Raw genomic sequence first — 26,141 nt, forward strand, 5'->3', positions numbered from 1 at the left:
ATTTTCAAAATTATATAAATCCTTCAATACAAAAAGCCTCTGAAAAATCCTACTGACACCTTGCGGATGCATTCTCAAAGAAGGTTGAGTTGTTTACATTGTCCTTAACTATGTCTTTCTTTTCACAACACAAACATCTTAATGAAGCATTAATAGGGAATATGAGGAATAGTGTATATATAGTATAGTCTATTAAATAATTGATGAACTTTTGTGCAGACATTCACCTAGAGCCAGACCAACATATATCCTGACCCGCATTATCGGCTGGCCGACATTATTGGCTGATATCTACATATCAGAGACTTATTGGTATCTACTGGTATCATATATTCGTACATTGAGAAATGGTGTCATATTAAGCCATTTTTATTTTTTATTCCTCAGTGTTCAATTCTAGATTGGTGGACAATGTAATTCATTGATGCATAATAACGTTTAATATTCTTCAGCAAAAGTTTTTGTTTACGAAAAAGTAGCGTTCTGAGTACCTTTTACAGAGTCATATCGATGCAAAAAATTCACATAAAAGAGTCTTTTTTTCGTAATTGGTGACTTGTAAACCTTTAAAATTGGTATCGGAACAAGCCTCAAAAATCCCATATCGGTCGAGCTCTACATAAGTAGCTAACAGTCTTCTACCACAACCTCATACTCCATAGCATTTGTTGCTGTTGTAAATCTATGCAAACACTTGGCTGATAAACATCAGCCATTCCACACTGCTATTAACTTGATCATCTTCCTATGTGTATTTGTTTGATTTGTCTGAATCAACAGCTAAACACATATAGTAGGTTACATATGTGGCAAGTAAATTAGTGAAGTTTTAAATCAGAAAATCTTATTTTCTTTGGACAATTCTGGTGTCTGTGTATTGTGTTACTGTGATTTTTCCCACATATACAGCATGTCTACTGTCCTCTTTTACTGTCTGGCTACATTCCAGCCTGGGTAATTCATCACCAAGCCTTTGACCCTGCTCAAGTATCAAAGAAAATATGATTGCTCTCATGAATTGCTGTTCCTAATTACACTTGAAAAATGATGTCCTTAGATTAGTCTGAGGAGCTACAACCATGGTAATAGCTCTTTGAGGCTGTACTTTGGCACAGTAGTACTTTCAACTAAATGCTTATGTTAGCATGCTAACATGTTAAAAAAGACGATGTCAACTTAACATGCCAACATTAACTAATTAGCATAAAAAGAAGGCTGATGGGAATTAGAAGTGAAGTCAGAAGATCACAAATGCTGTTATCAATTCACCAATTGGCGATATGGCAACCAATATATTGAATTTTTTAGCTGGAATGAAAATACACTTTTTTTTCATGTCGATGTTTTGCATTGATATGACTCTGCAAATGAACTCAGAAGGCTGCTTTCTTAAACAAATAACTTTACTGAAGAATATTAAACGTTATTATACATTATGCATACAATGCATTACATTGTCAACCAATACCCTAGACCATAACCAGCTGAAAAAGATTACTGCCATCACTGCTGCCATGCAGAGCTTCAGCTTACATAATCAAAAGTAATAACAGCTACTCAGAGCAGTTTTCTAATATGGTACCACCACAAAAAATCCCAGCACTGATGCTGCTACATTGTTATGTTCATGAATTATTTAGCCAGCTAGAGGATATAAGCCTGGCCTGTTGATCTGTCTGTCTATCATAAATAATATCTTAGATAATGCTCGCCTATTATCTGGCTCTCCTCAATTTCCAATTAGTGCTGCACAACTCCCAAGTTTCTGCAGTTGATTCCAATTACATTTTATAATTCAGGCATTTACCAGAAGCAGATAATCGGAGAGATTAACAATTATTGCAACAGTAAAATAAGTGAAAATTCCTCAAGCATCAACAGGGTAAGTAGCGAGTGCCATGTGGAAGTGTTATGCTAATTGTCACTGGAATGGACTCTTTAATTCCTATTAAACCATAATTAAGACATCTCTCAATGCTGTATCGCGCTACATTTGAGATTTAGCATCCAAAAGGCTAAGCCCCAACCCCCGCATGTGAGAATAGGCTTCAATAATTAAGTCTGAATCACGTTGCACAAGAAGTAATAATGTTGCATTAATTTACCCTAAATACATAAATCAATGTCCATATGTGTATGCCTGTTCACAAGTTAGGTATTTATTATTATAACATCATTATTAAATAGACTATTCCTCATATTCCCTATTACTGCTTCATTAAGATGTTTGTGTTGTGAAAAGAACGACATAGTTAAGGACAATGTAAACAACTCAACTCTCTTTAAGAATGTATCGGCGAGGTCTCAGTAGGATTTTTCAGAGGCTTTTTGTATTGAAGGATTTCTGAGATTGATGTACAATGAAATAAGTTGCTCTTGCATCCGCAGCATCCTAATAACCAAGGATCACACTAATGATATCAACAAGGGGAGACAGCAGAACAATTACTTAATTTATGAAGCTAAACTCAAAGTAAAAAAACTGCTGGCAAAACTGAGACGAAAGAGTAGAGCCCTAAGTGTAGCAAAATATAGGAAAGCTACAAGATAACTTATTTACCCTGTCCTCAAAGGTTCTCAGTGGTATGTGTAATTTACCTGAACAGGACTGCAGCTTTCAGGCTTTACTATTTGTATTCACAATGTCTAAGATGTCCTTTATCTTTGCTCTTACACGTAGCTAGGTTGCAGTTTTTCAAAGCAAATTTCCTGCACGTTTCCACAGTAGCTACAGCAGCTCTTCACAAAAATGCAATTTAATCCCACAGAAACATTCAAAACCTTTCTGAATGGGCTACACATATGTAAGTATATATAACAAAAACTATAGGACCATAAGTTTTTAAGCCGGAAGGAATCTGGGTTTCTCAGTCTTAATCCTAAAATGACTGAGTTGCAGCCTCATCTGGCTGAGTACATGATAATTTAGTGGATTATATCCAGTGCAGCTGTACCCAATAAACTGGAAGGTTATAAAGGTGGGTACTGACTGACTGACTGACTGACTGACTGACTGACTGACTGACTGACCGACCATGTGTCTGTCACTTCTGAACATGTGTTAACACTTGAACTGAAACTATTCAGCTATGCTGCTGTATGAAATGCAGTGAACCTCCGAGCTAATGATTGCTGTGTTATAATGCAGACCTGGGACAATAATAAATAAAAGGTCTTTCTTCCCATGCCCTGAGGCCTGGTGAGCTGCTGCAGACTGGGACACTGAAGCAGAGCAGGAGTGTGATGCCCTGACCTCTAGTGCCAAAGAAAATTTTGGCATTTGTCCACAGTGGCTGCAGGGTGATCGAAAAGCGCCTGGCTAGTCCTCTGTTTCCCTTGTTGCGGCCACATCACTATTCTCATCCACCCACTATCCCTCCGTCCACCCGAGCAACAACAAGCTACCAAGAGCCGTAGTCATAGCAACGGGCAGGCCTGCCAATGCCCTTGGGGATCATTTCTTGACAGAATTCCTCGGTGTCCTCTCTCAGTAAAAGGTCTGCCTCTCTGCTGAATGGCTGTTTATCTTTTCAGTTGTTTAAGCTTCAGTATCCCCCAGCTACCTCCATTGCTCTCCCTTCTGTTCAGTTCTTCTTCACCATCTAGTTTGAAGGCCAAAACTCATTTCTAAATTAAGCAAAGAATTTGAAGCTGTAAATCCTTCAGTCTCCACAAAGCCACAGGACCTCTTTTCCTCTGTTCCTGACTCCATAACAGTTATGTACTGCATGCTTGTAACCATGATGTTGATGCACTGCACCATTTTCAGCTGAATTTCAGTTTTCCTTTCTGATCTCCTGTACAGCAGACTCGGAATACAATGAAGGCTCTGTGAATAACGGACAAGGTGTAAGTTCAGGCTATTAAAAACAAGGATATTTATTAGGGATGGGCATTTTGAGTAATTTCCATATTAAAGTACTAAAACCACAAGAAAAAAATAGGGTTCATTATGACTTTTTGATGACGTCTTGAAGTAGTGTAGGAAGACGGAAGTTGTTGTCTTCATTGTTAAACAACCACCACTGCTGATGAAAATCTAACATGACTCAACAATGTTAATGGTCCAGTATATGTATTTATGTTTTATTCACATTAACTTAAGTAATTTCATTCTAATGAAATAGCAGCAAGTAATGTTATCTAACGTAATGATATCTTGCTAACTAACATTAGATGAGTCGAACAACCATACAGCTGATATGTGGCAAATTCAATCACAGGCTCAGCGCCATTATCCGTGGTCAAAACAATCACACTAAGAAAAACTTTATGAGCCTGTTGGATGTTGTAATGTTATAACTTTGCCACAAGCATTAGGTTGGTGGCTGGAATTAGCCACATGTCATAGTAGCACATAAAGGTTTATTTAGGTTACAGCCGCAAGAAATGTAAGCTTACGTAACGCTTACTTGCTAACTTACCATTAGATGAGTTGACTATCCATATGGCTAATATACTTAAGCTAATGTTACGTGGTGAAATAAATCGTGGGGTAGCCCTGTGCTGTTACCCGTGGTCAAATCAATCGTACCAAAAAATAATGAGTGTGTTGCACATTGTTACGAGGAGAACGTTATCACTTGTCATAATAAGGTGGAAAGAATACTGACAAATCAACACACACACACACACACGCACGCACACACGCGCACGCACACACGCACACACACACACTCGCACACAGTGTACCTCCTTGAAGATCCAACAGAATGAGTGTCCTTCCAGGAACTGGAGAGGGAGCCAGATGGTGGACAGAAGAAGACATTAGAGGGACAGAAAGAAGGAGAATAAATGAGAAGTGCACTGTCAGAATCCATTGGGAGAATCAAAGGAGAATATAATCATTCTCAATCAAAAACATCTAATCCTTTTTAGAGGCAGAACCAGCTGCTGCAGCGCCGTTTGTCACCGCTGTGCACCTTTGATACAGACAGATGATCCTTTGTAAGTCAGCTGAATATGAATACAGTCATTTTTATTCAAATCTAATCTCTTTAAATGATTAGCATAATTGAAATTCAAAGCACACGTAATGTAATGGATTTTTAGTCATGGCCTAAACTCAATATAAAGCCTATCTACGATGCATCAACCCTCATCTGATAGCATGACACAAGGTAGAGCTCAGTAATGCATCACTGAAATTGTAAATGAGCCATGCTCCCCAGAAGCCACTCTTATCAGAAACGAAAAATGACAAGAATATGAATCCTAACTATTGACGAATGTGACTTAGCCTCCTGTTATTGACAGTTTGTTCTCGGCCTGTGGCACTCAGAAAGGTATTTGCTCTCAACTGTGTCCCTGTATATTAAACAACAGTACCACTCTTTATCCACATCTCTCTGTTTTAGCCCATCTGCCTCAATAACATGACAATCAGTGTCTCATCTTTAGTCAGCAATCATCAGAGTCCTGGATCACAGATATCAGCACAACTTGCTGGCTTTCTTTCCCTCACACAATCATTTACAACCATTTTTTTCAGACAATTTTTTCTGCCATAACACAGAAACCCACGTAACACATACACACTCACACTCACACACAGTCTTTTAGTAATCTTGCTTTCACTGCCTCCCACACAGGCATCTGTAAAAGAGCATGTGTGGTTTACAGTAGTAGCTTGGTCCACACTGGGAGAGGCCTGCAGATTCAGAGATCTTTAATGTCTCATATTCTAGCGCATTTATGTTATAGGTCCTTGATACTTTCAGTTTTTATAAAGGCAGGCTTCAAATCTCAGATGTTTTTAGCAACACTTTTGCCTACATTTACTTCCATCTTGTGCATTTTTCACTACACTGCAGAACCTTATGAGGAACAACACACAACTTTTTGACATTAGAAGACATCAAAGATTGTCATCTTAAATGTTCTATCTTTAATTTTTCTGTGCAGCAGCGTTCCAAGATGTGCTTAGACCTGTGGTTTCAACATAGGAAATGCTACAAGGGTATTTCAGCATACTGTGGAGGGCAGGGCATCTCATTTCTGTGCTCTTTTCCCTTGTCTCCTCCTTTCTATTGCGCAGGTGAATGATTGCGAAACAGAAAGCAGCCTTTGCAGTGCGACCCTGTCCCATGCTGCTCCCTCCTCTCAGGGGATGGCCAAGGTCCAGGATGGACACACGAACGCATGTGACAGGTAAGTTTTGCTTCTGCAACACGCCCTCATACCTAAACAACAGACTAGGTCATCTCCCAATGACTCCCAAAACTACAGGTATTAAAAAACACCTGAAGATGCAACTTATACACATCATCATTGATATAACCTGGGATCATTGAGTGTTTCGGGTCTTTTAATGTCAATGTCAGACACCCTTGTTCAGGCGACCCAGCTGGGGGTGATTAGGCCCTTGACCGTCTTGATGCCCTCTCTGCGGCATCAGTGGTGTTAATGGCTCTCCTGCTGTGCAGTCCATTGATTTCTAGCATCTTGATTGCCCTTACAAGTGACTGGCCTGCAAAGCCTTTGCAACCGACCTCGATGGGGTTACATCAGGTCCTCCATCCCCTGCTTCGGCATTTATTTGCCAGCCCCCTTCATATTTTGCCCTCTTCCTCTGAAAGGACCGTGTCTGGCCTGAGCGTGGTCTCTGTGATGTTGCCTGGGTATTTAAGCTGTCCCCCTAGGTCGACCTTGAGCTGCCAGTCCAGTGCTGTTGCCAGAAGTCCCCCTGCATGACTTGGGCGCTGTTGTGGTTTCTCATGGGACTGCCTTGCTAGTTGTTGTTGTTGCCTGCTGAGAGAGATCCCTGTGCCAGCACCTTGTCAAGGCGGCAGCAGTAGCGACCATCTTCTAGAGCAAAATAAAAGTTCTATAAAGTTGTGAAACAGTCAACGGGCCATTTTTTTACATGCCATTTTAAACATGTGGTTAACGTTGTAAACAGAACTACTTGGTTAAGTTTAGGCAACAAAACTAAGTTACGACCTTTTCAGCCAATTATTTGGTACGGCCAGTCTGGCTGCACATGACCTTGACACTTTTTTTTGCAGACATAGAATATTCAAAGCAATTTCCCTCAGGATAATTAAGGTTTTGTCTGTCATTGTATCTTATTCTACATTTAGAAAAGCACATGGATATGTATTTGTCTTTTTATTTATTTGTTTGTGTGTGTGTGTGTGTGTGTGTGTGTGTGTGTGTGTGTGTGTGTGTGTGTGTGTGTGTGTGTGCGTGTGTACCCTGCAGCTCTGCAATGTTAGAGGAGAGCCAGGATGGTATGGACAGCGATACCCTAAGTCCTGCCTCAGCTCGACAAGTCACCATCCAGCGCCACCCGACTCAAGGCTTCGGCTTCATTGCAGGCAGTCAGAGGCCTGTCATTGTACGCTCCGTCTCTGCTGGTTAGTGTGTGTATGTGAGGAAGAGATTCTGTGGTGACTCAAATTAAAACTTCCCTTCTACTGTATGCATGTGACTTTGTATGCTGGCTGCGTTTTCCCATCTTGCTCTGCAGACGGCCCCTCCTTTGGCAAGCTTCTCCCTGGAGACCAGATCTTGGCCATTAACGAAGAGACGGTGAGCGACGCGCCCCGAGAGAGAGTCATAGACCTTGTAAGGTAACATCCTTTACTGTCCCAGGAGGGAGGGAGGAGGATGGGGAGGGCCAGGGGACAAGCAACACAGGAAAGAGGACATAGGTTAATATCGTGGATCAAAAGGTACAATTTCTTATTGCTGATGATGCATTACATCAACACAAACCTGTTGATGAGACAATCCTTTTGCAGCTGAAGGCCAGCGAGGATATGGCAGATATAAACCAGAGAAGCTCTCCAAATACCACAGTGTCCTTGGCGTTATCTAACCCACTCCACTCTCTGTTGTCTTTTCATAGACGCTGCAAAGACACTATAGTTCTCACTGTGCTGCAGCCCCATCAGGTAGTATAATGGGACACTTACTCTCTTTCATGTTCCTCTCCCTTGGGATTTCTCTTACTCTCATCAGTCTTAACACTGTCACTCTGAATCACAGTGCACACTAATGCAGTGCAGACTAGTATTCATAGCCATGCCTACACATTAGAGTTTCTGGTAACCCCTTTCAGAACAGCTCCATGCAGGCACATAAACACATAGGCTAGACCTTATTAAATAAAAATTGTGTGCATCCACCCATACAAAGGAGAGAGAAATATAGCATTTATTTAGCTGACTTACTGTACTGGACATTTTTAGAAGGTGAAATTCTGATATTAAATTGCAAATAGACAAGTTTCATTTTTTCAATTTCATAATTTGTAACCTAGATTCATATGAGTATGCAGCAGTTCTGTAGAGATTTACCTATGTGTCGGCTGGTTCTGACATCTTTACTGTGCTCAGACCAACACGCACCACAATTTAAAGATATTGAAACTAATAGGGGGTGAGTTTTATGTTGAAAGCAGGTTTGCAGTTGTCGCATTGCAGCAGCATTAGCCAGCTCTCTAACACACGTCTCTTTAGCAGTGGCAGTCAGTCACAGGGGCTTTTCTCTCATTTACGTCTCTTTTTTTAAGCCGATTCAAGAGTTCCTCTCTCTCTCTTGTTATCCTCAGTCACCTAAGTCTGCCTTCATAAGTGCAGCCAAAAAGGCCCGCCTGCGAACCAACCCGCCTAAAGTGCGCTTTTCAGAGCAAGTGTCCATCAGCGACCCAGACTCAGTAAGTTCAACACTGTGCCATGTGCATGCAAACACATGCTGTTACCCTGTCCCTCTTCCGCTGTGCATTTATTTTGTTTGATCAGCAATTGCAAAAGCCTCAAGTATCCTCTCTCCATCCTCTTATTTCAGTCTGAGCTTCTTCCAGTGGTTTGGCCTTGAATAAATTGCTTTCTTGACTGATTTGAATTTCCACAGGAGGAACCTGAACCTCTTTTCAAAGGCATTCACACAGTTTGCAGCTACAATTTCTCTTTGAAATGTTGAAATGCTTGTTGGAGTCTTAGTGCCTACTCTTACCTGGTTACACATGGCAGAGCTATCATACTCCCAATTGTTTTACCTGGAGCTACACTAGGGCTGGTTGATAATTCAATATGATAATTTGTCATCTTTCAAAGGAATCGTGTCTTGAGAAGATCATATATAACAAGATATCATGATACATAATTGTGTTGTCTTAGCTTATAACAAGCACATGCTAACTCAAATTTCACAGAAAACCTGATGCGAAATATTTTGAGTTTTATTTTGCACTTAAGTTCTTCATGAAAGGAGAAAATGCTTCATTTGTTATGTATTAAATTCACCCTAGGGTATACTGAGGCTTTACCATGTGGTTATTTCATATAGACGATTTATTTATTAAACTATCAGATAACACGCCATATTGTGATATATATTGTCATCGCGATTCGAAATGACCTATATCAGTATAGAAGGTTGGCCATATCGCCAAGCCCTAAGCTACAGATATCTTTCATGTGGCTTGGGTTACACTATTTTACACTGTGTAATTAAGACCTGCTAAGTAAGCTAAGACCTAACTCAATCTTTGATATAAAGTAATTTAACAGACAATTAACTAAATGAAAACCTTACGCACAACAACTTTAAGCACTCCTTCACACCACAATCAAGGATCTGTAGGGGCGTTACACTGTAAATAAAATGGGAGCCCGAAGATGACAAGGATAGGAATCAGTATTTGGAGGGCAAGGTATTTCATCATTCTATTTTCTATTTACCAGAACTTAATGGAGGAAGGTAGAGAACAGGATTGCTCATCACATGGACCACCAGGTCTCTGATAACCTTTGGATAATGCCAACACAGAGTGCTAGGCAGACAGCTTGAAGTTGCTTTTCATTACAGCTGGTTGTACCTTCCTCTCTAGCCTGGCAGTACTGATAGTCATTCATATCATGAGGACCCAGAGATTTGCTTAATGAGACCTATATTAAGACTTTAGTCCAAGACCGTGAGAGGTATTTTCACAAACCAGCAAAGGTCATCAACTCCATTAAAGCTGTGGTAGGCACTTTATTTTTGGCATTTTTTGACAAAAAAATCCATAATAATCTCTCATCATATTGTCATTCAAGTGTTCTGGTATAAAACTAGACTTCTGCACCTCCTCTTGGTTCTGTTTTCAGGCTTTAGAAAATCTAGCCCTTGACCAGAGACTTTGGCCAATCACAGGTCATTTCAGAGAGACAGAGAGCGTTCCTATTGGCTTCTCTACAAACAAAGGTGTCTGACAGACTCTGAAAGAGAGTCTGACAGAAAAGAGTCTGATAACACATTATAACCACAAACCGTCAATATTGGCGAGCCTTTCAGAGATAGATAAAAGTTGCTAATAGTTAAGCCTTCTGCTGTAAGACTTAAGGCTGTGCTAATTCAAGTCCATGTTTCTGTAGAGCCTCAAATCCCAGTCTGACATCTCAAAGAGCTTTACAAACCCACAGGTTTGCAAAGAAAACAAGAATGTAATCTTCATAGAAATGCCACTGTATAACAGCATCAGTATTAAATGAATTACTCGTCTTGTACGGGTTACTGTGTGAAGCCCATGCTCATGTGGAGGACAAAGAGGGGAGAAGTAGAGCTGCAGGAAGAGAACTCACTCCACTTCAAACGTGCTTTTTTTGCCTTTTACCTACTGCAGCTTTAATGGCTAGAGCAATACTGTAGTGCAGCTTTCACACAGACATTAACAAGTGAAGCTGTATGTGTGAAAGGTGATGTATGTCTGTAAGGACCGACACCAAAATCACCAGAAATTCAAGGAACAACCAAATTACAAACTGGCTCTGACTGCATGCTCTACACAGGCACCCCCTTTTGCCTAAATCAAACAGAGTTTTTCCAGTAAGTGAGAGGCATCTGACACGGAGAATCTCCTGCTGTGTGTTGCATGTGTGAAAGACAAACTCGGACTATCTCCGAACCTGATCCTCCTGGCATTATCCAGGGTTCATATGTGAAAAGGCTTTAGGAGAGCTGGGTCTTCTCTCTTATTCAAATAATCTTGCTTCATGTACCTTTCTTGGATAGAGCCAAACCAATTTATAGGTCAGACGACAGTGGCCAACCACAGAGATATCTGTATCTATTGATAATGGCATATGTGTTTTATGATATTTTTTACAGAATATATATATTGCAGAAAACGATGATGGGGTGATTTGGAAAATTGTGTCATGCAGCTATTTCTTTTATTTTTATTAATTCTTTATTTAAATGGTCAACAACTGATACTGAACATACCGTTGCTTTTTATCTATTTCATTCATTCTTTATTTAAATTGTTAAATTGACTGATACTGAGCATGATGTTTATTTTAGCAATCTTTTGATTCTTTATTTTTTCAGTGTTCATTTCCAGAATTGGTTGCACCTTTGTCGAGTCATATCGGTGCAAAATCAGTGCCCCATCGACAGAGAAAAGGTCTTTTACATTCCATCGGAAAAATTCACTGTCATCGGCCACCTTATCATCAGTCCGTGAATTTTTTTCCTCTGAAATCAGGATTGAGATCGGTCACAAAAATCCTATATCAGTCGGGCCCTGAAGCCATCTGACTAGTCACCACCACCCAGCGCATGGCAAGACATTTCTAATCTGTAGCCACAGGATGCTATTGATCATGTAAATACTTGCTGGCCACCAAGTCTGGTGTTTACAAAAGGGAAAAGAAATGAGGCCATAGCATGCTCTCCCTCACTAACAAGAACAAAGTTATTGGCTTGTAATGGGAAGTGATAGACCTGTTTGTGAGGTCTCTTCACTGGTTCACCCTCACTTTAATGCAAGAGAGATCTGTTTACTCCTAACTTAAGTTGCGTCTAATCTGCACAAAAGAACAGCCTGTTGGGCCTTCTGAATACTTAAATTCTCCAAAAACAGACTGCTGGACATCTGCTATGGACACAGCTCTCCATTTCCACATTAAATGCATTTTCTGAGATACAGTGTTGCAATAAATCCAGATCCCTTTACTGCCATGACTAATGTCTGCCTCCTGTTCTTACAAATAACCCCATAAGATCAAAAAGGAAGAAATACAGGAAAAAGATAAGGATTGATTTTGTTTTGGCCCAGAATAATGGCGGACTTCATCTGGCTTGCATCCTTGCTACCCTTAAGTCCATCTTATCACATTAAGAGATCTTTTTCTGTGATCACGACTGCGGTTCTTTGAAACTGCATAATGGGAACTGAGCTGAACAGCTCTATTAAAAAAAAAATAGAGAGAGAGAGTGCCTGTCACATACCATCCAATGGTATTAAGAACTTTCTTCTAACGAGTGCTTTGAGTGAAAGCAGTATCCTTGAATCAGGCCTCTCCCCTTATCCCTCTGATCACGAAACTCTGTCATGAATGTTTTTGATCTCACCGTTTATGTTCTTTGCATGGTATACATATTGAATGGACGTATATTGAATCAGCCCCTTTTTGATTCTGATACAATGCATTGGGGTGTGCATCCTAAGGCAGGGTTTAGCTCTCAGACTGTCTGGAGTTCACTTAAAGTATCTCTCCAATGTTCACATAAGGCATCTTTGTTTCTTAACACACACCTCTTTATTTTGCCTCAGTAGCAAAGTGTGGACCTACAACTACAGCTGATTGTGTTTGTATTGTACATATAATACCCTTTTGGAACATTCACAACACATAATTTATTTTACTAAAGCAAAGCCATGTTTCTCCCTCAATCTCTTTCAGACAATGCTCAAAGACGACTCCTTGCTACTCATACCAAATGTGTTGAAGGTGTTCTTGGAGAATGGACAGATTAAGTCCTTTACATTTGACAGCCGAACCACTGTTAGGGTATGTATTCACTTCAGCTGTGCACATGGGGAAGGCAACTGAATTTCAACATTATTGTGATTTTTACATAAAGCAGTTAACAAATGTATTTTCATATTAACAATGGTTATAATAACTATTTTTAATGGCTGCTCACAGATAGTTATCATGCAATTATCGATTTCCCTTCCCTTTTAGTGCAAATGTTACTGTTTTTCGCTCACTCAAGGCTCTCATCCGTGACATCTTTCAGCAGAAGACTAGACAAATGTTTAGTAAGCGACTAGCTGGTGAACATAGAGTATTTGAGCGTTTTACAACTAAATTGCTATTCAGCCTAATATTATACATACACAAAACATGGGCATACTATTGCTGATTTATGGCTTTTTATGATATAATATTACATTTCTAACAAATTCTAAAATTGTCTAATATAATGACTATGTTGGAGCTTCATGTGGAGCGATTATCAATACAACCCAGGCGCCTATTCCTACACATCATCAAGGTCCGTCACACATGAATTAACCCTAAATGACTTACCCCAAGTTTCTTTCAAGTTGATATGGGTAACTGTGATGAGACAATTTATTTTTCCTTTTGTGAAACTTCACCATAGCAGTTTTTAGAATTTAAAATCTCAATGATTAGCGATGTGATTATTATTATTATTATTATTATTATTATTATTATTATCATTATTACTACTACTACTACTACAACTATTAAAGCAACAAATCAATTCTGTCAGATAGAGGTCATATTTGTCTCTATTTCAGCCCCTCAGATGAGTCTGACATCTCTGAGCAGACTCATTAAACAGACTCTATTAGATTTAAAAAAGCTCTCCTCTGCTCATAGTGGGATTGTGATTGAGAAAGGGGGATACACAGCAGCAGTTTAAAGCAGAGATGGAGGAAGCTCACTCCTGTCAGCCTAATTAAATGGCATTTCAGCATAATAAGAAGGCCCAGATCAATAACACAAAGCCACAGATTAAATCAATGGGACAATAGGATGCCCATTAGACTGTCTGTCAACTAAAAAAGCTTTCCTGCAGTCTTTTGGGCTAAAATCTAAAGCATTATGTGCATTCCTCATGTGTCATTTAAATCAAACCGAAAAGGTCAATACTGTTAAAACTGCTTATTCCAGACAGCTGGTTAGGTGACGTCAACAATTGCCACTTAAATTGTTAATGGAGAGCAAACCATTACTGTACATATATTACGGATCCTAATGATCTTCCACACAGACTTACACACTACAGCAACATATCAGTACTAAAGCATCCCTTTTAATGTCCATGACTTTAATATCTTTAAAGGGCAAGGAAATAATCAAACTTATCCTAGCCCAGGGTAAGATGTGATAAACCATCAATTTCCCCTCAAATGGTGTTCTTTGTACATTTTAGAAAGAGAATACGAGAAAAGCCCTACATCATTCATAGATACTGATCAGGACAAGAGGAGACATTTGTCCTGCACAGCCCAACATGCATTTCCTGAATAGGATGCATATCTATGGAAACTCTCCATAGTATAACATGACAAATATGATATCAAAGTATAGAGCCAAAACAAATCACAAGGGTAACAATTTCATAAACTACCTAATATAAACATGGAGTTAAGTGAATTGGGCTCCATACATCAAATATATACATTTTGTTGCAATAAAATGTTTTCTAACTGTAGAAATGTATTTCTCTAATCCGTTTCCATGTCTCCCAGGATGTGATCTCCTCCCTACAGGATCGCCTCTCCCTGCGCTACATTGAGCACTTTGCCTTGGTGCTGGAGGCAGGTGGTCTGGACCAGAATCAGAGGTTGCATCTGCTGCAGGAGAACCAGCCTTTGACACATGTAAGAAACCCAAAACAGGAAAATGAATGTAAGATGTGTGTAGAAAACTGTTTCAATTAAGGGATGTATTCAGAAAGTGTCTCGAGAAAACATGTGTATGATTTGGCACTATGAATTGAATTGAATTGACTTTAACTACTATTTCCACAAGAATTCAAATGATTCTGACTGACTGAATGAAACTGCAATGTTGGATGCAAAACATATTTCTTGTAGCATCTGTTTTAGCTCTCTCAAATTTTGTATTTGATATTCAGAATGCAGACTACTCTGTTCACCAATGGAAAATTACACTGCCATGTGTATGACTACTGCCAAAGATGTCATAGGTTATCTATCTGATATTGTTGTATTCCCTCAGGTGGTGCATAGAACCTATTTCCAAGGGATGAAGTGTCTGTTCCGCATCTGTTTCTTCCCCAAGGACCCTGCAGATCTGCTGAGAAGGGACCCCGCTGCATTTGAGTACCTCTATATACAGGTATAGCACTGGATTAAAGGTGGCTTTAAAAGGATGTCATTCAATCTTATGAGACCGTTGGAGAGCTTTCCCCTAGAAGAGCAAGGGCTTCGCCTTCTTTCGCTGATTTTGCAGTTAAAAAGGTTGCATATACCCAAGTCAGTTTTTAAACACAATGGCCCTGTTGCAGGCTCTCCAAAACAATGTGACATTAACTGCAGATCTCCAACAGTCATATGTACTTGGAAGCTGTCCCTGGCAATAAATCTAATGATATGAGTTACAAAGGGATTACAGTCTTTAACAGTTTTGTTTGCAATCAGCTGTGTAAAAAACACCATTTAACATGTCTTAACAGAGCCGCAATGATGTTATCAAGGAACGCTTTGGCATGGATTGGAAGTCTGACATCATGTTACGATTGGCTGCGCTTCATATCTACATCACTGTGTCCTCCACGCGGCCCAATCAGAAGATCTCTCTCAAGCATGTCGAGTAAGTCCACAAAATAAATTAGCCTTCAAATGAACTCGTGAGAAATTACAGACAAAAAGTGATGCATTGTATTTTTTAGCTCATTAATAATTATGTGTACCATATCAGTGAGTCCCAGAGTGAAGTTTGTTCATTCAATATGTCTAAATGATTAATAATTAATCCCAATAGTATTAAAAACTCAAATTACTCAAGGATCATTTTCCCTCGGTCGTTATGAGACAAAGAAATCTATTGCTTTGTGAAATTACATCTCTCCCTTAATTTGCTCATTTATTCTTCAAAACCTCAACCTAGCAAGTAATTAGCTTCCGCCATGACGACCACAGAAGTAGAACAGATCCACTGTAATAGACTTTGGGTGGCCCTGGCAAGCCAGGAGTCAAAAAGGATGTAAGATGGGCTCACTTTGCATTCCCATGGGACAAAAAGCATGGGACATGCTGCATTTCCCCAGGACTCTGATTAACCACTCCACTGTTGTTTTTCTCTTGTGTGTATACTCTTCTTATACCTTTCCCTTTGCTCTTGATCACAGAAAAGAGTGGGGACTAGAGCCTTTCCTTCCCCTCACTTTGCTTCCAACAGTCAAGGAGAAGAATGTGTGCAAGAGCCTATCTCAGTTGCTGAAGACCTACCAGCATCCACCGCCATCTGGCAACAAGGTTTGTCCATCTAATGTGACATCTAATATGTCAACACTAACTGTTCATGACATTTCCCATGGTCAAAATATCTAGGCAATTCTTTGTGGAAGATTTTACTGCCTTTGGTGGTACTGCTGTTTTAACACAGTACAACCAAATTGCCATACGCTTGCCTCTTATTAACATTTAAATCACAACACATTGCTGCTTCTTTTGAGGTGATTTTAATTAATTGTATTTTATGGTGATGTCTCCTTGATAACTAGTCCTTTTTATTAGGATATGTCGTTCATCTATATAGATGCAACTGTTGCATAAGACGTGATGATCTACATATGTGGCTCAACAGTGTCCCCAAGAGGACATCTGGTGTACTGGAGGCTGGATTTCTCTTTCAAAGATGAGTGTTTCTTGTTTATCATTCTGTTTACAGGTCCCTCCTCTCCAAGGAAAGCTGCAGTACATGCGTGTACTCAACGACCTCCCACCCTTTGGTGGAATACTCTTTCACACTGTTGGACTGGTAATATATGTTTGAATCTTTAGGACAGGAATATGCATGTATTTATTTTACTTAATTCTTTGCTTCATTCATTTTCCTTATGGAAAGGAGGCATGCAATTTAAATTCACCAATTACAGATTTTATGGAACTGTCTAAACAGTGGATTTTGAAAGGTATAATGTGGTGTTCTGATATACTGTAGTAAGCAAAACAAATACTTGTAAACCTCTTGTTTTCTACTACAGGATGAAAAACAATCAGCTACGACACTACTGGTAGGTCCTCGACATGGCATAAGTCATGTGATCGACCTGAAAAACAACCTCACAACAGTTCTGGCCGAGTTCAGTAGGGTTGCAAAGATCCAGCTCTACAGAGAGAGCCAGGGAGTGGCTCGTGTAGAGGTGACAATCCATGAGGCCAAGGTATTACAACAGTTTAAAGAGAATATTCTGATAATGGCAAGACATATAATTTTGCAGCAGGGAAACTATGTAGTTTGCATGCCATCTCTTAAGAGGCAGGGTTTCTTTTTTAAATGTATAAATGATAATATTACTGAATGTAAAAACCGTTCAATAGTTTTATGAATTTTATTTCATTGGGTCATTACAAATGAACAGGCAATACTCATTGCCTGTCCCCTAAATAGTCTCCTAATTCCCCTCCCTACAACCCTCTGCAGCCCCTGGTCCTACTCATGGAATGGCCTGATGCCAGTAACTTTGCATGCCTGATCTCTGGCTACTACAAGCTGTTTGTAGACCCAAAACGGACCATCTACTTCCGGACCCCTGGTCAGTCTCAGCTGACCAAGGCAGGTATGTTAGAAAGCTTTTTGACTGCTCTGATTAGACAACATCAAATTTAAATAATTTACAGAAAACACTATTGTACTGTACTTAAAGCTTAATATAAAACATTCATATCACTCATTTAGAGTTGTATAAGTGTCTTCAGTGTCTGTCAGGCAATATTTGGTAAACTTCATTGTATGTTCAGTCTACATTGACATTGATCTGCTTCTTCATTGGCTGAAACCATTACCTGTAGTAACCAGGTTGTCCTGAAACTACCATCCCTCTCCTCTCATCTCAATCTTGACTCATTGGAATGGGAAACTCCACATTTCTTATTCTCAAGATAAAAAAACGTTATGGAAATTTACAGTATGTTAAATACAATCAAACATAAACAGCTCAAACATGAATAGATCCTCTGCCATCTGCTGTCTCAACCTGTAGTCCACATAAAAGAAGGATCATCATACCATCACATTCCACCAGAATCTAACCCTCCAACCTCAACCAAACTTCAACTTTCAACATCCATCTCTGAATTAACAAATATTCTCCATGTGACCACCAGCTGTCACCTCTGCTTTCCCAGCTGGATCTGATCTATCCCCACTAGTTTTTAACACCTCAAACACTGCTCTGACAATTCTATCCTCAGATTACAGAAGCTCCCACCATGCTCACCCACGTTCTGGGGCAACCAGCTTGCCAAATGGAGGGCGGCGAGGGGACGAGAGGGAAAGCTCACACAGGGAGTCAGGGTCTTCAAGGGCCCTAGTTCCGGCAGAGCCTCAGCATCTGGGCCTGTGTCATGTCCACCTTCGAGAACAACAACAATTTCAAGAACTCCAAATACACGCCGAAGCTGAACTCGATATCAATGAAAACTTTATTTCCAATGAGCCCCCTGGGCGGCCCCGCACCAAGTCAGATCCCACCCAGCAAAGTACAGAGGAACTAGCTGGGGTTTTAGAGAGCCCAGCAGTGGAGAATGCAGGATTCAGAAACCGTGCCCAAACAATGGGTCAGTCCCAGAAAGCTGCACGATACTTCTGTGACTCCTGCAAAGCTAGACATAAGGCAGAGGGTCTGTCAACAGCAGTAAACAGTAGTGGGAGTTCGGGAAAACATTGCTCCAGTGCTTGTGCCTCCAGAGATGGAGGCGCTGTTGACCTCATGGCCCTACCGCCCCCAGGGAATGAAGAGGAGGATGAGGCAGATGGGTGTGGAGAGAAACTGCAACCACCCCCACCTGCTATTGCAGCCCCACCACCTGGCTTTAGGGACAACAGTTCAGATGAGGATGACTCAAAGAGAGGGAGGAAGGCTCGAACAAGTGCCAGTCCGGGGCTCGCCACTGGGGAGCCTGCCAAAGCCAAGGAAGATGTTCCTGTGACCCTAATTGATAATGTGACCACAAGAACAGTCCGAGATCATGCACAGGAGCTTGATGATGCTCTGGTGTCCACCTTACAGGCACTAGAGGCTTTGGCAGCCTCTGAGGACTACCCCCATCACCCTCAACAGCCAACACAGACTGCAGGTCAACAACCTCAGTCATGCCATGGCCCACATCTCACACACAGAATTAACAGTAGTACTGATCCAATAGTGCTTTTAATCAACGAATATTACACAGCACATTTGCAGTACATCATATTTTTTAAACTTCTGAATGGCAAGAAAGTTCGGGAAACTCTTAATACTGTAGTAGCAAAATACATGCATAACAACTGCTTTAACAACACAGAATTGAGGTAGAAGGTTCAGGACAACCTCAAGCAGCAACAACAACAGCTGACAATTATAAAGAGTGTGTTTTCAAAAGCTCCTTTTATCAAAAAGAGAGCTTTTTGTAAATGACAATTTGTCCAACTTAAATTTTTAGATTTCATGAACATATAGTAGGAAATTGCTAATCTTTGCACCTTTCTCAAGTGCACACATGTATCTGTATTGAAAAGCTGCAGTTCTTTCAGGTTGGATGAGGTAAGCCCACTGGCGCATAGATTAGTCTGGAAGAGGTTTATAAATCTGACCTCAAGTTACTGATTTAGAGAACTATTCCAAAACTATTAATGCTGTCATGTGATCAAGATGAATCCACGTAACTGCAAATGTCTGGTTTGATAACTTATTGAATCCAGTAAAACACCAAGATAAAATTGTAATGTTATTAATATTTGTTGTTTCTTGATTATCCTAACAGAGTGATGTGTTGCCTTCCTCTTTAGGACTGATTGTCTTAGCTGCCATTACACCTGAGTCATCATTGGACTCAGGCCATGAGACCAACTCCTCTGAATTGACAGATGTTTCTGAGATGGTGTCGGCTATGAAGCAGAACCAGAACCAGGCTTACCTGCTGGCTCACCATATCAACAAAGAACGCCTCCTCTGCCGCCGTGACTTTCCCCTGGCTATCCCTGGCTGCACTGCAAAGACCATAGGAACTGGGGCCTTTTCTGTGGGTCAAATCCGTGCTGGCTGTCCACCCAAGCAAGTAATCCTCAGCAAGACGGTTCCCTTTAAAGTCAGTCCCAGTCAAGACCCTGCAGTACTCAGTGTTGTAACAGAACAGGGGGGCAAACAAGCGACTCACACTGAACAGAAAGCAGAAATTAAAGCGAACTCTGAGTCCACCAAAGCGACCACCCCTGATCCCCCTTCAAAGACACCTGAGGAACTTAAAGTGCCCGGTGCTTTACTGACAGCTCAAGTCAGTAAAGATCAAAAGTTATCAAATTCTAGGGAGACACTGAGCCAAAATCTTTCTGAGGGTATTAAGGGGAGGACAGCAGCACCTCTTGATGCAGACCCTAGCAACAAAGCCTTACCTATTCTCATACCTGTGGACAGAACTGCCTCTGCCAAGATATCTCCCACTAATATGTGCCAAGATGCCAAGACTGCCTCTAGTGAGACCATGAAGCCTTCAAGCTCTACAGAACTTCTGCCAGTTGATGACCTTTTCTGCACATGCCCAGTGCAAAAGGAGCCTGGGCCTCAACTAAGACTAAAAGACCCACAGGTTCAGAAGATAGTGGTATTTCAATCCTCCTCCCCTACAGATGACGAGCGTCTTCGGGCTAAAGGCCTCCAGCTTGCTAACAACAAAGACAATGCAGTGAGAGTAGGAGCAGATCCTGGTTTGGCAAAACCCAGCCCTCAGATACAAACCAAGTACTCCCCTCGTTTGCCAATAAAAGCAGAGAGACCAGAGACTGCTGATAACAAGACTGAGGGTGCCCAGGGCAAATCCCACCCTGAGTCACAGAAATGCCCAATAAAATCCTTACCTATTTTAGATGATCTAACAATACCTAGTCCCTCTATAGATAAGGTCTCCACTCTCCCAGCCAGAGACTCAAAGAAGCAAGGTAGTGGTAAGGGGAAGTCCCAGCGCAGTGCCCCTTTCTTGAGCTTTAGAAACCTTCTTTCAGCTACGTTCCCAGCAAGAATGCGAAGAGAAACAGATGAGAGAAGGGCTCAGCTGCAGAAAGTCCGCCAGTATGAGCTAGAGTTCTTAGAGGAGCTGCTGAAACCCAAGTCATCCCAGGGAGAATTTCTGCCCCAGGGATCCTCACCTGTGCCCTCAGGCACTCCTTGTGCCTGCCAGCTCCGCACCAGCCCTGTCCTAAAGGCACCTGGTATCTCCAGGGAGCAGCGACGTAGCTGTGACTGTAAGCGAATGTGTAGGGGCATGCGACTACCTGACACACCTGTTGGATCCACAACAGAGACACAACACAGAGGTAGAGAGAGACCTATCTCGAAAACCCCTCCAGCAGTCTCCAAAGCACCTCACACCCCAGGTGCTTCAAGGAGACCTCAAACCTTAGAGATCAAGACCACACGAATACGCTCTACCAGCCTGGAATCAAGAGAGCCAAGAGGAGAGCAGGGTTCCTGCTTACCTGCTTGTACTTCTCAAACTGATTGCATGGAAACTCCACAATATCAGAAGCTCAAGAGGCGATACAGCATTGGAGAGCTGGATAACAGCACTAGCACACCTGTGTATGCTGAGGTGAGGCCCAAAGCCAAGAGCCTAGAGAAGGAGATGGAGAGAGTGAGGGCCACAGGGCTCAGGCTGCCCACCCCAGTAGAGCCAATCCACACTCAGTCTCACCAGGCAGAGGGGAAGGGGAAAAAGGGTGTGTTTTTCATTCAGGGAGAAGAGCTACTGCGTGAAAGTAAAGAGGGGACTAGCGAGGTGCTACTGACCCTGCCCAGTGAAGACAGTGATGACAAGGATAAATGCTGCTCATTCTGTTTCTGCTACAGAAAGTGCGAGGCAGCAGATGAAAGCAGTGAGAAGGATGAGCTCTCATACTCCATACCCCTTCAAGTACTTCCAGGCATGGAGTTGGACTCGCGTACCTTTCCTGTAGTAAGCAAAACACTCCAGGTTCTTAATGCAGAGGACTGCAGTGGGGAGGAAGAAGTGTTGGAGGAAGAAGAGGAGGAGGAGCCACAGACACAGGAGATTGACCTAAGAACCTGTAGTACACTGGAGGGGAGCCTAGGACGGGTGCAGGCTCTACAGGGGAAAAGTTTTAGCTTGCCGGATGGTTTCCTAAATGCCCAGTTGGATGCTAATGAGTTGCTAGCTATTCTGCGTCAGTGTGCTAACAGCCCACAAGCTGAGGGCGAGGCTCGTCTTCAGCCCTCACAGATTGCAGAGTACAAACAAGAGCTGGCGGTGCGCTTCAAAGAATTCAGAGCATCTTGTCGACGAGTGGCAAGTGTTGAAAAAAGCCCTACTCGTATGCTTGCTGTTGTCACAGCCAGCTTTCAAGTGTTGTGTGAACTAACTCAGACCTTCATCAAATTGGTCAGAGGGGTTCGTTCAGAAACCCAAAGGCTGCAGCTGTTGAGAAAAGTTGAGGAAGTAGCTATCAACTATACTTTGCTTCTGCGTGCAGCAGAAGAATCAATGGGACACTCAAGCAGCTTGCCAACAAAGACAGTGAGCCCTCAAGTTTCCTCTAATACCAATAACATGAGCTCACTATCTCGACCCATCAAAACTCTGCCTGCCCAGTAAAAATACAACTGGCAGGGATGTAATCAAAACAGTCCAGAATGTGGGTGGCAACTCTATCCAAATTCATGATTTGTTTATTGTTTACATTTTTTACAAGACATGCAATGACTCATCCTCAGTAAAAATTGCAATGCAGCTGTTCCATCCCATGTTTACAGGCCCTGAGGTAGCCTCGTGGATCTTGTTTTGAAATATAGATACACCAAACTAATGCACAATGGAATAAGAACCCTATAACAGAGTGGGTGATACAGGGCTAATCACCTCATGTACATTCACAATATACATAAGTCATTATAGTATATCATTTTATATGTAATATATATATTTGGGTTGTGTCTACTTAGCAAATAATATAAAGTTTTGTGAAGAAAAAAGTGAAGAATATATTTGAAATGTATTGATTAAAGAGATCTATAAAAATCATAACAAATAATTAGAAATAAATGTATGCTCTGAACAAAAACCCTTCAGAGATCTCAAGTCAAGTAGCGACTTCTGTAAATTGCATAGTCCAAAGCGTTGGTTGGTTAGATGGTGATGTGTTTGTTTGTTAAATTTTTACTGTTGTAATGCAAAATGGAGATCTCTGTTGGCTATGCTGACAATGTCTGGCGTAGTGATACAAGAGTCAAAATGTACGTGACAGTGTTGGAAATGAAAACCGATGAAAGATGACTATGACATTTTTAACTATATTGACTGACAGAGGCCCATTCTCTCACTATATCAATGCAGGTATCAAACATACCTGTACAGGGCAGACAATGTAGCAGAGACTCAAGTCACAGTCTTATCCACAATACAGTAATGAGTGTCGTTACCTCACTCAGCTGTAGAGAAGGAATACCCACACTGTACTTAATAACGCACAGAGTGTATGTTACACCATCACTGAACCATGGCTCACTTGCATCTCACTTCTCATGAATCATAGATTTTTAAATAAAGCCATCCACTTGCAAGTGAGTAAGCTTATCACTAGAATTTTGCACAACCTCTGAAATTAGCTCTGAAGTTGAAATGTATCTTTTAATGTTTGATTAAGTGTTTTCTATTCACTTTGCTGCTGAAAACCTCACTTGAGTCCAAACTACCAGTTTAACATAAGTCTTCACCTCAAAGCTAAAGCTTACCCGTTTCAAAAGGATCCTTTGTTTTTATTCAGGTTTTCAGATGCAGTATAAACAAATTTGCTTTCTATGTGCTGTTATACATTGTGCAGTCTAGCAAATATATAATAAAACACACAAAGTAGTTTTCTATGTATTTTAATAAAACTAACACATCTGTTTTCTGTCTGAAATCTTCTTTGTGTCTCATCCTCTTGTTATTCTTGGAAATTAATCAGAGAGGCTTTATAGTTGTATTGGGCTAACATGTATACTGAACATACTGTTAAAAGAAAGTGCTGTGAAACCAAATTAATAGAGACAACTGGCCTACCGCAATACTACAGTTAAGAAACGCGATTCTGGTGTTTATTATATTGTTTCTTCCACAAAATGTATTGTTCAGTCCTTTGGGATATAACATGGTTCTCCAATTAACCTCAAACTGGTACTTAAAGGTTTATAAAATACTGTATATGATGTAAACATCCAGTCTGAGTCAAGGCATTTAACTGTTTGGAGTTAAGAAACTTACTTTAGGATACAGGATAGTGAGATACCGTACAAATGCATCACATATTTTCTAGCTTAATTATTTATTAGCACTGCTGTTTTAACCACTGACATCTTTTTGTTCATTTAAATTACATTTTCAGCTGATATTCATTAATCTGTCCGTGTGTGTGTGTGTGTGTGTGTGTGTGTGTGTGTGTGTGTGTGTGTGTGTGTGTGTGTGTGTGTGAGTGAGTGAGTGAGAGAGAGAGAGAGAGGAAGACAGAGATAATTTGATTATTCATCAATTTAGCAATACCCCACATAAACACACACACCATTGATCTTCAATCAGTAATCAGGATATCAGCTTTGTTGTACTTCTTTTCTTGGTTTCAGAACACTTTGGTGGTGTTTAGAAGCACTCTCTTTAAACAGTTTGTCCTCTGTTGATGTGACCTTTTCCATATTCATATGCAGTGTTTTCTCTTTCACTGTACTGCATGCTTTCCTTTACGTATTAGACTTTCAGGGGCGAATACTTTGACCATTGAAGGTGATGATATTGTTTGTACAGATCATTTTCCAGTTCTTAAGTGGAAAAGAAGGCAAAAATGAAAGGAAGTGGTGGTAATATGTTAAAGATTTGCAAATGATATTCAGTATGGAAATGTATTATTATACGCTGGAAATGTAAATAGTAAGATATTACACATTTGAGAGAATAAGAAACTTTTAAAACATTACCTGTAACAATAAGATTTATCCAAACTCTTCACTCTTTTGTAAAAAGGAAAATATAAAACTTGTCTGTAAGGTAAATATTTATAGTAGTAATGTAACATAGAGACTAATGGCAAAACATATATTTTAATGAGTATATTACAAGTATAAAGCATGGGACATGTTTATTTTTATAAACAAAAATATCAGACAATGTTTTCCCATCAGCACTTGGACATTTTAACATTCTGATAGACATTTTCTGTGGTTGTCATTGTTCAGTTGCTTAGCTAAACTGTGTGGATCTGTCTGTGTTTCATTCACACAGTGAGCCCACCATGGCTTAATCCATTGTTTCTTTATGTGCACCTGTTCATTCCTGTTTTTATTTACTGTCAATGATCTTGTCGTCACTGTGGTCTTCTGTCTGTGTACAAAGTTAACTCATGTTTTACGAGCAATAAAGTACATTATATAAAGTCTTTCAGAGAATTTGGAAATGACATTGCATGCAGTTACTTGCTGTATAGTGACAGCATCTCCATTAGAATGACTTCAAAGAAATAACTTCATGTAAAAGATAAATTATCGTGCAACATTTCTTTCACAGCCGCTAGCAGGTTCTTACTGCTGTTTTTGCGTCATTCATTTGCCTCTGGTAAAAACTGATGTTGACTCAACTATGCAAACCTTGACACAAAACCAACCTATTGACAGTGAAATGGTTTTGTGCTTTTGACATTTTAGATAGGCTTACTTTAAAAGAAATGGTGGTATTCATATAATTGCTAAGCATTTGAAAAGCAGACTGAAACTCAGCCAACCACCAGTCAGGGGAGACTCTTTGCCAGAAACCTAATCAATAATAAAGTGATGATCATTTAGTAAACTGGAAATTGCCTGTGGATGTTAAAGATCTACAATACTCATAATCTTACACAGTAAAACCTAAATATACATTAATATGCCACTGTAGCCTAATAGTTAATTGGCAGTAGACATTATGACATGTCACTGTAGTAAAGGCACAGGGGTAAATATTCTAATTAATGGTGACTGAATTGTGAATTCCATTTAGCAACTTCCGTTTAGGGGTCCTGGTAGACTATTTCTCATGCTGACTCACCATTGCACTACCATGACTTAGTGTTATTAGTAACATCTGTGCTTTTCGTTCTATGATAAATCAGAATGTCTGCTGTGAAAAGGCATATACAGTATACTTA

The 26,141-nt window shown here is 40.5% G+C and overlaps 1 protein-coding gene across 1 annotated transcript; it reads left to right on the forward strand.

The window, feature by feature from the left end:
- Positions 1–6,094: 6,094 nt before the first annotated feature.
- frmpd3 (FERM and PDZ domain containing 3) lies at positions 6,095–22,588 on the forward strand (the record flags this gene model as incomplete). Its single annotated transcript, XM_083914715.1, has 15 exons — positions 6,095–6,150; positions 7,204–7,358; positions 7,472–7,574; positions 7,853–7,898; positions 8,558–8,662; positions 12,678–12,785; positions 14,504–14,635; positions 14,997–15,116; positions 15,454–15,590; positions 16,129–16,255; positions 16,671–16,760; positions 16,987–17,166; positions 17,427–17,562; positions 18,197–19,081; positions 19,773–22,588. The coding sequence occupies exons 1-15, from the start codon at positions 6,110–6,112 to the stop codon at positions 22,586–22,588; spliced, it is 5,181 nt and encodes a 1,726-aa protein (XP_083770841.1). The 5' UTR covers positions 6,095–6,109.
- Between the last annotated feature and the right edge of the window lie 3,553 nt (positions 22,589–26,141).

The sequence above is a fragment of the Echiichthys vipera genome (assembly GCF_963691815.1).
Source record: "Echiichthys vipera genome assembly, chromosome: 6".
NCBI classification, from domain to species: domain Eukaryota; kingdom Metazoa; phylum Chordata; class Actinopteri; order Perciformes; family Trachinidae; genus Echiichthys; species Echiichthys vipera.